Source organism: Globicephala melas, chromosome 10 (assembly GCF_963455315.2).
Source record: "Globicephala melas chromosome 10, mGloMel1.2, whole genome shotgun sequence".
NCBI classification, from domain to species: domain Eukaryota; kingdom Metazoa; phylum Chordata; class Mammalia; order Artiodactyla; family Delphinidae; genus Globicephala; species Globicephala melas.
In genome coordinates, this window is record NC_083323.1 from 46,754,357 (window position 1) to 46,767,672 (window position 13,316).

The window sequence follows — 13,316 nt, forward strand, 5'->3', positions numbered from 1 at the left end:
AGCCACCTGTTTGTGGTAATTTTTTTATGTCCGCCCTAGGAAATTAATACACTAACTAAGAAGATCATTTCATAATTTATCCTCCCTCCTAAAGCCCCCAACAGTCCCCCACCACACTCCCACCACCTGGCTTCACAGGTAAAGCAGAAGTAACCTGTCTCAGCTTCCCACCCTGAAACCTACCACACTACCTGCATGTGTTCCAGATACTCCTCTTTTCCTCCCTTGCAAGACAGTAAGTGTTCCTGGTACCTAAGGGCAAGCTCTCTCCACCCCATCCTCACCCACCTTCTCAAGGTTCCCCTCCCACAATTATCCCCCTCCCTCTTCCGCATCAAACGCTTATTCCTCCACAATGAATCATTCCATCTGCACATCAAGCTTTCGTATCTCCCGTCTTAAAAACAAAATTATCAAGTAAAAACCCTCTTGCCTCTGCACTTCCTCTGGCTATTGCCGCATTTCTCTGCTCCTGGCACAACAGGACTTCTCAAAAGCATTATCCATATTAGCCACTCACCTTCCATTCTCTCTTCTTCCCCTACTGCATGGAAACCACTTGTCACGGTCACCCACAACCTTCCTTCCCAAATTCTATGCTCAATTAACTGGCATTTCAGGAACATTTAAAACATTTGACCACACCCTCTTTGAAACACTAATCTTTCCTAGCTTAACACCACACTCTCCTGGCTTTCCTCCCACCTCATTTAACATCCTTAGCTGGTTGCTCTCACTTGGGTCCCTAAATGTTATCGTGGGGTCCTCTTGTCCGACTCCCTTCTTAGTGACCTCATCTAGTCTCAGGGCTTTAAACACCAACCATACGCGGATAACTCCCAAATTGATATCTATAGCCCAGACCCCTCCCTTGGGTTCCAGATTCAAACATCCAACTGCCTCGTCATCACTTCTGCCTGGTTCTCTAAAAGGCAGCTAAAACGTAAAGTGTCCCAAATGAATTCTTGATTTCACACATATGCACATGCACACACACACACACACACACACACACACAAGTGCACTTGCACCCATTATTCCACAGCTGAATACATTGTACTAAATCCACCGATTATTGACACCAACACCTAGGCATCACCCTTGATCCTCTGCCTTCCTCACCCCCACATCCCATCCATCTGCAAGTTCTGCCTGTTCTCCTGCTTAAAACCCTCCACTGGTTTCCTATCACACTGAGAATAAAAATCCAAACTCTGACGTCATCTTCGACCGCCCACCCCATTGTCATTCAACACTGTCCCCTGCCCCTTCCCACTCCAGCCCTGCCCCTAACCACTCCAAGCTTAGGGACTTCACACTGGTATTCCCTTTTCCTGGAATGTTCTTCCTATGGAGGATTATGATTCTATACCCAGTACATAGTAGGTGCTCAATAAATAATAGTTATTATTAATTAGGTTTAGATCAAGGGTTAGCAAACATTTTCTATAAAGAGCCAGATACTATTTTAGATTTTGAGGGCCATAAGGTCTCTGTTGCCACCATTCAACTCTGCCATCACAGCATCCAAGCAGCCACAGATAATATTTTTTTTTAAATTTACTTATTTATTATTTATTTTTGGCTGTGTTGGGTCTTCGTTGCTGCACACGGGCTTTCTCTAGTTGCAGCGAGCAGGGGCTACTCTTCGTTGCAGTGCGTGGGTTTCTCATTGCGGTGGCTTCTCTTGTTGCGGAGCATGGGCTCTAGGACGTGTGGGCTTCAGTAGTTGTGGCTCGCGGGCTCTAGAGTGCAGGTTCAGTAGTTGCGGCGCACGGGCTTAGTTGCTCCGTGGCATGTGGGATCTTCCCAGACCAAGGGTCAAACCCATGTCCCCTGCATTGGCAGGCCGATTCTTAACCACTGTGCCACCAGGGAAGTCCCACAGATAATATTTAAATGAATGAGTGAATAAAACTTAATTTACAAAATCAGGCTGCAGGCCGGATTTAGCCTGTGGGCCATTACTTTCAGACTCCTGCTATAAATGAATAAGTAATGACAAGAAGAGATGTTTCCCTCTATACTCCATGAAAAACTCCATTATTAAAGAATATAAAGAGTATGATCCCATTAAAAAAAAATACACACAAGATCAACACCAAAATGTGAACAGCTGTTATCACTAAGTGGTGAGATTACAGGTGATAACTATTTCTTGTTTTATGTTATCTATTTTTTCCACAATTGTCCATGTATTCAATGTTTAGCTTCCAAGATATTGTGGAGTCTTCCAGAAGCTGACTTCTAACTCCCAAGCTGAAAAGATGACAACATCAATAACACCAAAGAAGGTGGTGTAGTCTCCTCTTAGAAGCATCTGTCTGAGTGATTTTGCTCCCGGATTCCCTCCAGTTGCTGATGACGTTGGCAGTTCTCAAATGTAGGGTGTGTGCAGGTGACAGAAGTTAGCTCTGACCTAGTTACAGCACATTTTAAATTCTAATGAAATCGGCTTCACCTTGGGGATCCCAGCGTGAAAGAAGAAAAGGGATTTTTTTCCTCAATGGCACCAAGCCCACGCCTCTTTGTTCTGGATGCTTCATGACAATCAACACAATTTCTAATCACCTGCCAACATCAGACAGACGTGTTCAAATAATTATAAGCAGCTTGCATGATTTGGGTTGTTCTTCTTGTCCCTTACGTATTCTCATTCCCAGTCCCCTAGAAAGTCCATAGTGTCTCCAAAAACAGAAACAGAGGTGGCCTCATCAATAAACAAGGAGAACCTGCCTCTGTGGGATAATTTCAGCGTTTCTAGGATGCAACATGATGTCTAAAATTCCACCATTAGAGATCAACCAAACCTACTCTTCGAGAAGGTAATCTTTTTGACTTGTATGATCAAAACGACTTTGTATTCTGTGAAAGCACATTGAATACAAAACTCTTTAGAGATGTAAGGTGTCATCAGATCCTTTGCCATTTGTACCTTCTGTGCAAACTCAGGTTTTATTGGGACAGAAGAAGAGGGCATAAAGATGCTGGTTATGTGAGAGGGTGAAAAATTGGTGGTCTTAAAGTGAAAGAAAGACAAAGACTGAGAGACTGGCCGGAGGCCAAAGATACCCTTTACCTGCAATACAGTCTTGCCCAGGGCCAGCCCTCTACACTGCATTCAGCTGCTCAGAGCTTCTGATTCCAATCACAGGAATTCAGAAACATCAACCAATCAGAGTTGGTTTCACTTTTGGAGAAGTAATACACAGGAACCACATAAGACATTTACGACTTTACCTCTGGTAATAATGGAATCTGGGGCTTCCCACAAACTGGCAGCACTTGTCTCAGTGGCCTCTGTTTGTTTTATTCACTGAACCTTTCTGCTGCTTTCTGCTCTGCTTACTGGGCAAATTTTTCTTCTTCCCATATTTGAACTTGCTGGGTGCTCCGAACCTAGAGTTCAAACTGTTGAACAGAATAGTCTGTGCACTGTTCTTCATTCATTTTTATTCTATAAAGATTACTGTCTACTATGTGCCGGCACCATTTGGGCACTTTTCCAAGCTACATCCCTCTTGTGCTCAACAATTCTACCAACCCTCCCTTGAAGCCTCTCTAGATTCATTCCATCTGGGTCAGTCCCTTGAGTCTCTGCTTTTCTGCTCCAGAATCTTCAGCATTTTCTTCATTTTCCCAAAAACTTGACACCTCCATCATATTCCTGTACAGCTCATGGGTAGCAGATGTTTTTGCCTACCCTGCATCCCTACCATCCTACTTTAAAAATAGCTAACTAGAAATTTAAATCTCAGGCAGAGAGAGGAGGGCAGAAAATACCTTGAAGCTTGTTTGACAGCAGCTTCCTAAAGGGACTGTTCTTTCTCTTAGATCTCAGGAGCTGTCCAGTGGTTCCTGCCCATCCACAGCTTCTGGTTTTAGGAGCTACCCCTCACCTCCCAAACTTCAATGGGTGAGTGGGAGTTTCTTCAGCTAGTTTCTCTCTTCTGCTTTCATGTGATCTCTTCAGGAGAGTCAGCCCTCTGTGTCTGCAGGTTCCACATTTGCAGATTTCAACCAACCGAGGATGGAAAATATTTGGGAAAAAAGATCCCAGAAAGTTCCAAAAGGCAAGACTTGATTTTGTCACATGCTAGCAACTACTCACATAGCATTTACATTGTATTGGGTACTAGAAATAATCTAGAGATTATTTAACATGTACTAGAGGATGTACACAGGTTAATATGCAGATACTACTGCCATTTTACGTAAGGGACTTGAGCATTTGGGGGTTTTGGTATCAGAGGGGATCCTAGAACCAATCTCCTCCCGGCTTCCAAGGCACAACTGTATGTAGTTTTTCCCACTCTGCTCAGTCAGGGCAGGCATCTCCTCTTTTGCTTTCGTGATAAGCCAAAAAGCATTTGAGAACCTACTTCAGGACTTTATGAAGAGGATGAGCTAAACAGCTTCTCACCAATTTAGAAAGTTCCTTTTTAAAGATTAAATACAATGAACAATAAAATATTCTCAAATTAGTTTTTATAAACTGTTCTAAAAAGCTGGGAAATAAAAGATGAATCTTGCTATCACAGTAGCCCAAAAGAAATACCCATAAGGAACCAAATTAAGAATGTAAGGTCACAGCTATGGAAAACAAGTGAGGTAAACTGAGGAATGGGATTTTCCATACTTCATTTTCTATTCCTTTTTTACCTGAGGGGTTGCTGTAAGAAGTAAATGAGGTAATGAATGTAAAGTGAATGGAACAGTACTTCATGCATGGTAAATGCTCAGCAAACATTATTAATCTGGCACAAACTTAAGATAAAACAAAGTCTAAGTAAATGAGGTAATGAATGTAAAGTGAATGGAACAGTGCTTCATGCATGGTAAATGCACAGGAAACGTTATTAATCTGGTGCAAACTTAAGATAAAACAAAGTCGAAGTTAACTAACTTAAAACTTGGCTAGTGTTAAAGGATATATATTTTTAAAGATAAAATCATGACTCATGGGCTTCCCTGGTGGCGCAGTGGTTGAGAATCTGCCTGCCAATGCAGGGGACACGGGTTCGAGCCCTGGTCTGGGAAGATCCCACATGCCGCGGAGCAACTAGGCCCGTGAGCCACAACTACTGAGCCTGCACATCTGGAGCCTGTGCTCTGCAACAGGAGAGGCCGCGACAGTGAAAGGCCCGTGCACCGCGATGAAGAGTGCCCCCCGCTCGCTGCAACTAGAGAAAGCCCTTGCACAGAAACGAAGACCCAACACAGCCAAAATAAATAAATAAATAAATAGCGTTCCCTTTAAAAAAATAAAATAAAATAAATGTTAGCTCAATAAATGTAAATCCTAGCACATTAAAAAAAATCATGACTCATATAAATGTAAGATGAACACATGTCAAAGATTTTTATTTACTTCATGAAGGAAGCAGGAAGATGTTACAAGTGGTTCAAGGAGAATTCAAACAGCAGAGCTAGATCTAGGTATCTAGACAGATAAATAGAGATAGATCGACAGATGTATATAGAGATAGGTAAGCAGATAGATAATCTAAATCTGGCTATGCCATGGAATGAATTTACAAATAAATGGAAAACTGGGTTTTACTGAAACTACTGATCCCCAAAAGGAGATAATTCATTTACATATCTATAGACAAAATTCATTGCATTGATATCAATTATCTACAATTTACAGAGTTTCAAAATAGCTCTAAGACAATAAAGGGTGAAAATCCCATAGAATCTGACAGCCCAAAGGACATGATCCAGGTACAGTTTTCTATGGAAGACACCTAATAATCTTCTTTTTCATCCATTTCATACAATTTTTCTTTACACAGAAAAGAAACTCTTAAACAGAGGAGTTTTGTGTAATTAAACCGTCTCCTTTATGTAAGAAAAACTGACTATGACATCATGCATTCCAACTTTGAAGCACTGAGATAATAAAGTATAAAGAAGAAAATAAAAATCCCCATATTCCTACCACTAAGAAATAACTACTGTTAATACTTGTAGTGTATTCATCCAATTGTTTCTACATATATAGGTATGCATGTATGTATATATAGCAACTGTTTTCACATCAGTTTTAATGAACTTTTTTCTAGAAAAATACATATATATTCAATTCTATTATATATACCAATTTGTAATCTGCTTTTCCCCTTTATATCATAAACACTTTTCCTTATTATCGTCATTTTTTTTTTTTTTTTTTTTTTTTGCTGTACTCGGGCCTCTCACTGTTGTGGCCTCTCCCATTGTGGAACACAGGCTCCAGACGCGCAGGCTCAGCGTCCATGGCTCACGGGCCCAGCCGCTCCGTGGCATGTGGGATCTTTCCCAACCGGGGCACGAACCCGTGTCCCCTGCATCGGCAGGCAGACTCTCAACCACTGCACCACCAGGGAAGTCCATCATTGTCATTTTTAATAGCTACAAAATATTCCATTATATGAAAGAACCATAATCTATTTAACTAATCTACCACTATTAGAATTTTAAGTTGTAACCCATTTTTAGTTATTAGAAATAAAATAATGTGCCTCTCCTCTGACAACCTTTCTCTTGCAGTGGTATCAGCTTTGCTGAAAAAGCCAAACATTTCACGTGGTATCTGAGTTTCCAGTGGATGTTGGGATCCCTAGAGAACTTGATCCACCTCTTCTGCTTTAGCTAATGGGCCTACCTATTGCATCAGTGGCAGGCAATAGAATGAGGTTTGCCAGCTACCTGGAACCATGCTTTGTTCTCATCATCTTCCTGAGACACACCATAAAGATTCAGCATGATCAGCATGAGATCTGATGTTCAAGGCCATTTAATTTGTGATGATACTGTCAGTACAGATAGTTTTTAATACGAAAGTGTTCATATGAAAAACATATATTATTTAGGATCCAGATTCTTAGAATGAAGAGTCTGAGAAAGCAAAGCAAAAATAGTTTTCAGGTGGGTAATAAATTACAAAAACTTTTCTTGCTTTTCAGACCTTGATTTTTTATATGAATTTGCATTTAATTAGAAGCTGACGTATCGACAGGAGCACAACATAGAACAACTGGCCCTCCTCATGAGAATATCAGATCCAGTCTTGCTGTCCTCATTCTAAGGAATATTTCAGAAAGGAAACCATGATCTAAAGGAAATGTCTCAAAGCCCTCCAGGCTATCATTTAAAAGATGTGGTTGTTGGACTTGGCACACCGTCAGTGATTGACATTTGCTAAACAGATAATAAAAAATAGACAACCAGCTGTGTGACTTTCGGGGGAAGGGGAATAACTTAAGTTAGTGCTTCCATTTTTTATTTCCAAAACTTACCACCTTTTCCATTTATTCATTCAAAGATAATGTACACTGACTATTTTATTCTCTTTCCATGGAGAAATTACTCCTCCCTAGTTAAAAAGGCTTCCAAAAGAGCCAGAGTTTAGTTTGGGCTAAGAAAGATACTATAATAATAATAATAAAATAAATCAGATTTTGTAATCAGCTGTACAGAGGACTTGTGGAAACTATATCCCCAAAGACTTCTGAAAATAGCATAAACAAGGACAGTATAGTGACCCTATAGGTATAACAGCACTTCCAAAAAACGGAAGGTAGACCAGATGAACTTTTCAGGTCTTCTCTAGCTCTGTAAAGAAAGCAACTAGACTTTGTGTATTTATAAAATCAATTGGTGGTTTCCCGAAAATAAAGCAGATATAACTGTAGCTTGGAGCTTGCTACCTACTGCTCAAATGAAAGTTACATAGGATATAAAATCAGGCAACAACAATTAAGCAACATTAGTGTGCCTACTGTGTGACCCAAGTGGACACACTGACTTGAGCACTGTCAGAGACAGAACATGATGGGATGGATCATAGGGCTGAAATAACATCATAATTCTCTAGGTCTCATATTCCTTCTTATCCCATGTGGCAAAATCCGAGCCACAGAACCTACTGTATTGTACTAATTTCTTCTGATAGTGACGTCACTGTTTCTTTGACATAAACACTCTTTAGTGTTCGATACAATATGGTGTTGGGTCAATTCCATTCACTCTTTAAACGTCCAGTATTTGTCAGACACTCTGCTAATCACAAGAAATGCCAAAAGCACTTTCTCCATATGCTGCTAACTGCCCTCTGGATTCTGTGAGTGAGCTGGTCTGCGCTCAATTATTCTCATACTCCCTCCTGGGAAATACCTGGAAATGTGCAAAAAGCTCTGGCAACATTTCCCTTCCCGTGGAAGTCTGAGCATGACTAACTGGTAAGGAACTGCAGCTGCACTAACACGCAGTCTCCCAATGGCTCCCTGAAAGGTGTCACAAGAAGGCAAGCCTTTCCTGACGTTTTCAGCAGACCCACCATGAGAATCTCAACCCAACTGAATATGAGAAGGGGTACCACTATTTCAGGTTTTTAGGAAAAAAATCTTTGTAACCATGTCCTATAGTAAGCCTTCGCTTGGGGAAAAATATATTTAACCTCAAAAAAAAAATCATCATTCAATAGTTACACATTTTTAAAGTGTTGTGAAAAACAAAGAATGGAATGGGGGAAGAGGTGTTCCTTTACTGTTAGGCTGTTTTGTATTTAATTATATTAACAGAAAAACCATCTTAAGTAAACTCTTACATTTCTCCTGTGTTGTATTCAATAATTTGAGAGATAAGAAAAATCTAGTCTTATGAAACATAGGGATTAGAAAAAAAATCTAGCACAGGACAGGGACAAATTCTAATAACATAGGTATGCTGACCTCTTGATTCTTTTAACAACTAAGCTGTAAGATGGAAATCCTGAATTTTTAAAAATCACTGCCTATACCATTGATTTTTTTTTTTTTTTTTTTGCGGTACGTGGGCCTCTCACTGCTGTGGCCTCTCCCGTTGTGGAGCACAGGCTCCGGACGCGCAGGCTCAGTGGCCATGGCTCACAGGCCTAGCCACTCCGTGGCATGCGGGATACCTCCCGGACTGGGGCACGAACCCGCGTCCCCTGCATCAGCAGGCGGACTCTCAACCACCGCGTCACCAGGGAAGCCCTATACCATTGATTTTTTGCTACAAACACAGCAAATAAACATGCACTTCTGACTTCACGACAGTTAGTACAATAGTATTTCTTTCAAAGCCCAAGTGAATTCCCAAAAGGTAAAGACAGTGATAGTAAGCAGTACCATTTCTCAGATGTTGGAAACGGGCTTCTTACCTTCGAAGAACTGCTGTAGGGCCTCGTTTTCGCCTACCACATCCATGGTGCCGTGGTCCTGGTAGTTACTTCCGCACAGAATGATTATCAGACCTCAGGAACTAAGTGCTGTCCTCTCAGCTCGAAGCCTACGAATGCTCTTGAAAAATGTTCATTTTCTTTTTACTGGAGTGAAGCATATCTTCAGCCATCAAACTGTGCCCAAAAAGATGGTTAAGTTTTCAAATGTGATCACAAAACCAGAAGGATATGTAACCACGCAAAAGAAAAATTCATGAAGAGGGAAGTGGTAGAAAATCCATCTCTCTATAGGGAACTGTTTCTACTCTGCCTTTCGTCTTTGTTTTAAGGACCTTTGTCCTTAGTGACACATGTAATTACATAAATGGGCAATAAATACATAGCCTTATCTCCTATTTGTCCTTTTACACCAATATATTTATTTCTCTGCCTCCATCAACCAGATCGATTTAGCTACAGCCTAGCAAAGATATAGGGGGTTTTTTTTCACCTAGAGAAAGAGGGCAAATCAATATAATCACTTTCATAGATACCGAGGCTTGTGATAATGAAAAGTTAGGATTTGTTAAATATTTCCAAATCTACTCGCAGTGAAAAAAATTCCTTGATACGCACCTTGTCCATTTCCTCCAGTTTATTTTCTTTGAAAGTAGAAAGCATAAAGTATGAGAAGTCCCTCTAAGGAGCAATAAAACTGCATTTCTGATTTAGTAATTCTTACAACCAACTATGTGGTTCACTCCTAGCTGGTTTTACTCCTAAATAGAAAGGTATACCCAAATAAATGTTTTGTTTTCACTATTTAGCTATTAACTTATCTAATAATATACTAAAAGGAATACAGTTAGGAAATCAAACTAGTCCTTTCAGCTCCTTCCTGTTTCCTTTTTCCCCAACTTTTTATTTTGAAAGTTTTTAACCTATAGAAGAACTCAAAGAATAGTACCATGAAATACCCTATACTCTTCATCTAGATTTACTAATTGCTAATATTTTCTCACTTTTGCTTTTTGTGTCCCTCTCTCTCCCTCTCTCTCTCTCTCTCTCTCTCTCTCTCTCTATATATATATATATATATATATATATATATCCTTGTCATTTTTGGTTGGTTGGTTTTTATAACATTGACACTTGTTTAACAGTCCTGGAGCACTGTCTTATATAATGTCCCACATTCTGCATTTGTCAGATTATTTCATTTTTGTTAGAATTGGTATGGGTGATGTGGTATACTTCCCAATAAGTATTTTAAAACTTCACACATATAAACTGTTTAAACAAAAAAATTAATTTTATCCTGGGGAAAAAAAGAGGCTTAGAATCCTATTTTGAAAGTTATATTGGACCCCAGATCTTTAAGGACAAGTCATTAAGTTGCTTCAAGAAATAGATTTTCTATTTGTTTCAGTTCAACTTGTGCTAAACTCTCTGCTGGGTGCAGGAAATAAAAAGATGTGTAAATTATGGTCCCTGCCCTCCATAGGCTCAAATGTAGGGCATGAGAAAAATACAAGGAACTATAACTCTGATAAGAGCTGGGGAAAAAGGCAGACTCTGATAAGAGCTGGGGAAAACATCCCAAGAAAACAGAGGAAGGAAAGGTTAATTTCATCTGGGAAGATCTGGAAAGGTATCATAAAGAGCTGGGATTTGAAGAGACTTAAACAATGGACATGTTTTTAAAAACATGAGCAATGGCTTGGAGGGGAGAAAGCCCAGGTACAGCGACTGGAGTTACGGTGTATGGATGGTGGAGTGAGAAAAAAAGATGAGAAGTAGGCTGAAGAAGGGTTTGGGTAGCTTTTGAATGTTAGGCTAAATCTGAATTTGATTCCATGCATGTTCATTCTAAGCATATCTATTGATATTTTCTATTTGGGTAGTTGTGATGCATGATATAATTAAGTCTAATTTAGAAAGAAGCTGTGTTAGAGTGTGTTGATTGGGGCAGTAACTAAATTTACACCAGCTGAGAAGCTACTGCGAATCCAGATAGGCAGTAACAAAGCCTGAAGATGCTATAGAACCAAGAAGAGTTGGCTACAACTGGATATGGGGAGCAAGGGAGAAATCAAATGTGATTTTTTAAAAGGACTTCCATGCCTTTAGGTGCAGTATGAATTAAGATGTCTAAAACATGTAGCCTATGTTTTAGCTGGAAGCTCCCAGCCAAGTTTTCTGGAGGCTGTTGGAAGTTAAGTCACTATACTATATCCTCTGCCAGATGATGATTCTGGATTCTATCCAACAGTTCACCCAGAGACTTCACATAGTCAGCAGCAGAGTAATGAGTGATAGGAAAGAAATTAGATTCCATTTAATAAGCTGAGAGACAAAGGTGAGAATTGGAGTCCCAATCTCAAATAATTATAGGACCAGGCGGGTAAGTGAGTAAAATGGGTCAAAATAAGCAAAAAAACAACCATGAGAGCATATTTATAACCGACAACTGACCCTTAGCTGTGTCTCCGTCAGGGAGACACTTAGGGGTGGTGGAGCAGAGAGCAAACCAGAGAGTACCTGCCCTAAGGGTAGAGCCGCCCAAAAGGTGGAGTGTCACTCGGCTTCCTCCACATGCTGCCACTCAAGGATATGGACTCAAGGTTCTTGAAAGGGCCAACTTTAAAAGAGAAGCTGGAAATGCAGATTTTAATTTTAAATCTCATTTTTAAATGTTGCAACGAATATGTTTAAAAACAAAACAAACAGAACAATACACCAAAACATTGTCAAGGACAAATAGCACACGTATGAAAGGGCAATTCAGCCTTCAGTTTGCAACATCTGGGTTGGAGGCTAAATTATAACAACCAACAGGGTTTGAGGAAAGCAAAGAGAATTTGGAAGAAAGATGTTGGAAGGGCTAGAAAATACCTCTGTATTAATTAATGAGTCCAGAGCACACAGCTGAGCACAATGCAGCTGGAGGCAACTGGGATTTAAGTGGAAGTTTCTCCCTCACAGTAAATAACAAATATTACCCATATTTCCTTGATTCTGGTCTTTACATCTCCAATGGTCTAAGATTTTCCGGTTCTACTGGGCATCCCATTTTGCACAAATTCAATGGAGACTCATCCTCTTGAATAGCAATCTAACGTAGTTGTCATTTGGATTTGTTTTGGTATTGACATTTCCTAAGAACATCAACAGATAAATTGATCAAAGCTGAGCAGCTGTGGTTAAATCTGGGGATGTAATGATGGGAACCTTGTCTCTCTTAAGACTGTCCCTGAGACTGATAGCTCCAGAATTCTCGTATTCATATCACAGTCCTTCCTCTTGAACTCAGACTGTTTGTGGGCTTGTACTTCCTTGACAGCTGCCTTTGGCAAGGGTTTCTATTCTTTAGCAAGCTTGCTCCTCTTCTCTGATATTTTTTTTCATTTTAAATAGGTTCATGCAGTTTTCCAAGCTGATTTTTATTATTTCTCTGTTAACAATTATCACTGTGGAAACTTAATGAGTTTGGGTTGAGTTTGGGTTTATGGATTTATTTTTCCTTTTTTTTTGGCCACACCATGCAGCATGCAGGATCTTAGTTCCCTGACCAGGGATCAAACATGCATCTCCTGCAGTGGAAGTGCAGAGTCTTAATCACTGGACCACCAGGGAATTCCCTGGATTTATTTTTCTAAGAAGCCATGAGAGGACATTAAGTAGGAAGTGACATTCTGATTTTTGTTTTTAAAAAGATCATGTTGGGTGTTGTCAGTGATTGTAGAAGGGCAGGAGTGGAAGCAAGGACACCAAGTAAGAGATTATTGCAGGAGTCCAGGTGAAAGATGATGATGGCTTGGACTGAGTGGACGTAGTGGACACGGAGAGGAGTGGATGGATCCAAGATATGTTTTGGAGAGAGTTGACGGGACTTGCTGATGGATTGGACTGGGGTGGTGGTGACAGAAATGGAGAAATCAAGAATAAGCCCTAGATTGTTGCTTAAGCAACTGGGCAGGTATTCAGCCATGTTAGATTTGAGATGCCCATTTGAAATCCAAGTGGAGTGACTTTATAGGCAAATGGATACAAGAGTCTGGAGCTAGGGAAGGATTAATGCCAGGGTTGGAGATGCACAGTTATGAGCAATGGTTACATAAAGTTTTTAAGACCGTGAGCCTAAATG

The 13,316-nt window shown here is 40.2% G+C and overlaps 1 protein-coding gene across 1 annotated transcript in view; it reads right to left on the minus strand.

Moving 5' to 3' along the window:
• The window catches only part of MYRFL (myelin regulatory factor like), a 117,204-nt gene extending 105,461 nt beyond the window's left edge, over window positions 1–11,743 (minus strand). Inside the window, exon 1 of the mRNA XM_030866285.2 lies at window positions 9,170–11,743. Coding sequence (XP_030722145.1) covers window positions 9,170–9,215 — 46 coding nt within the window. The 5' untranslated portion in view covers window positions 9,216–11,743. The remainder of the gene's footprint in view (window positions 1–9,169) is intronic.
• Between the last annotated feature and the right edge of the window lie 1,573 nt (window positions 11,744–13,316).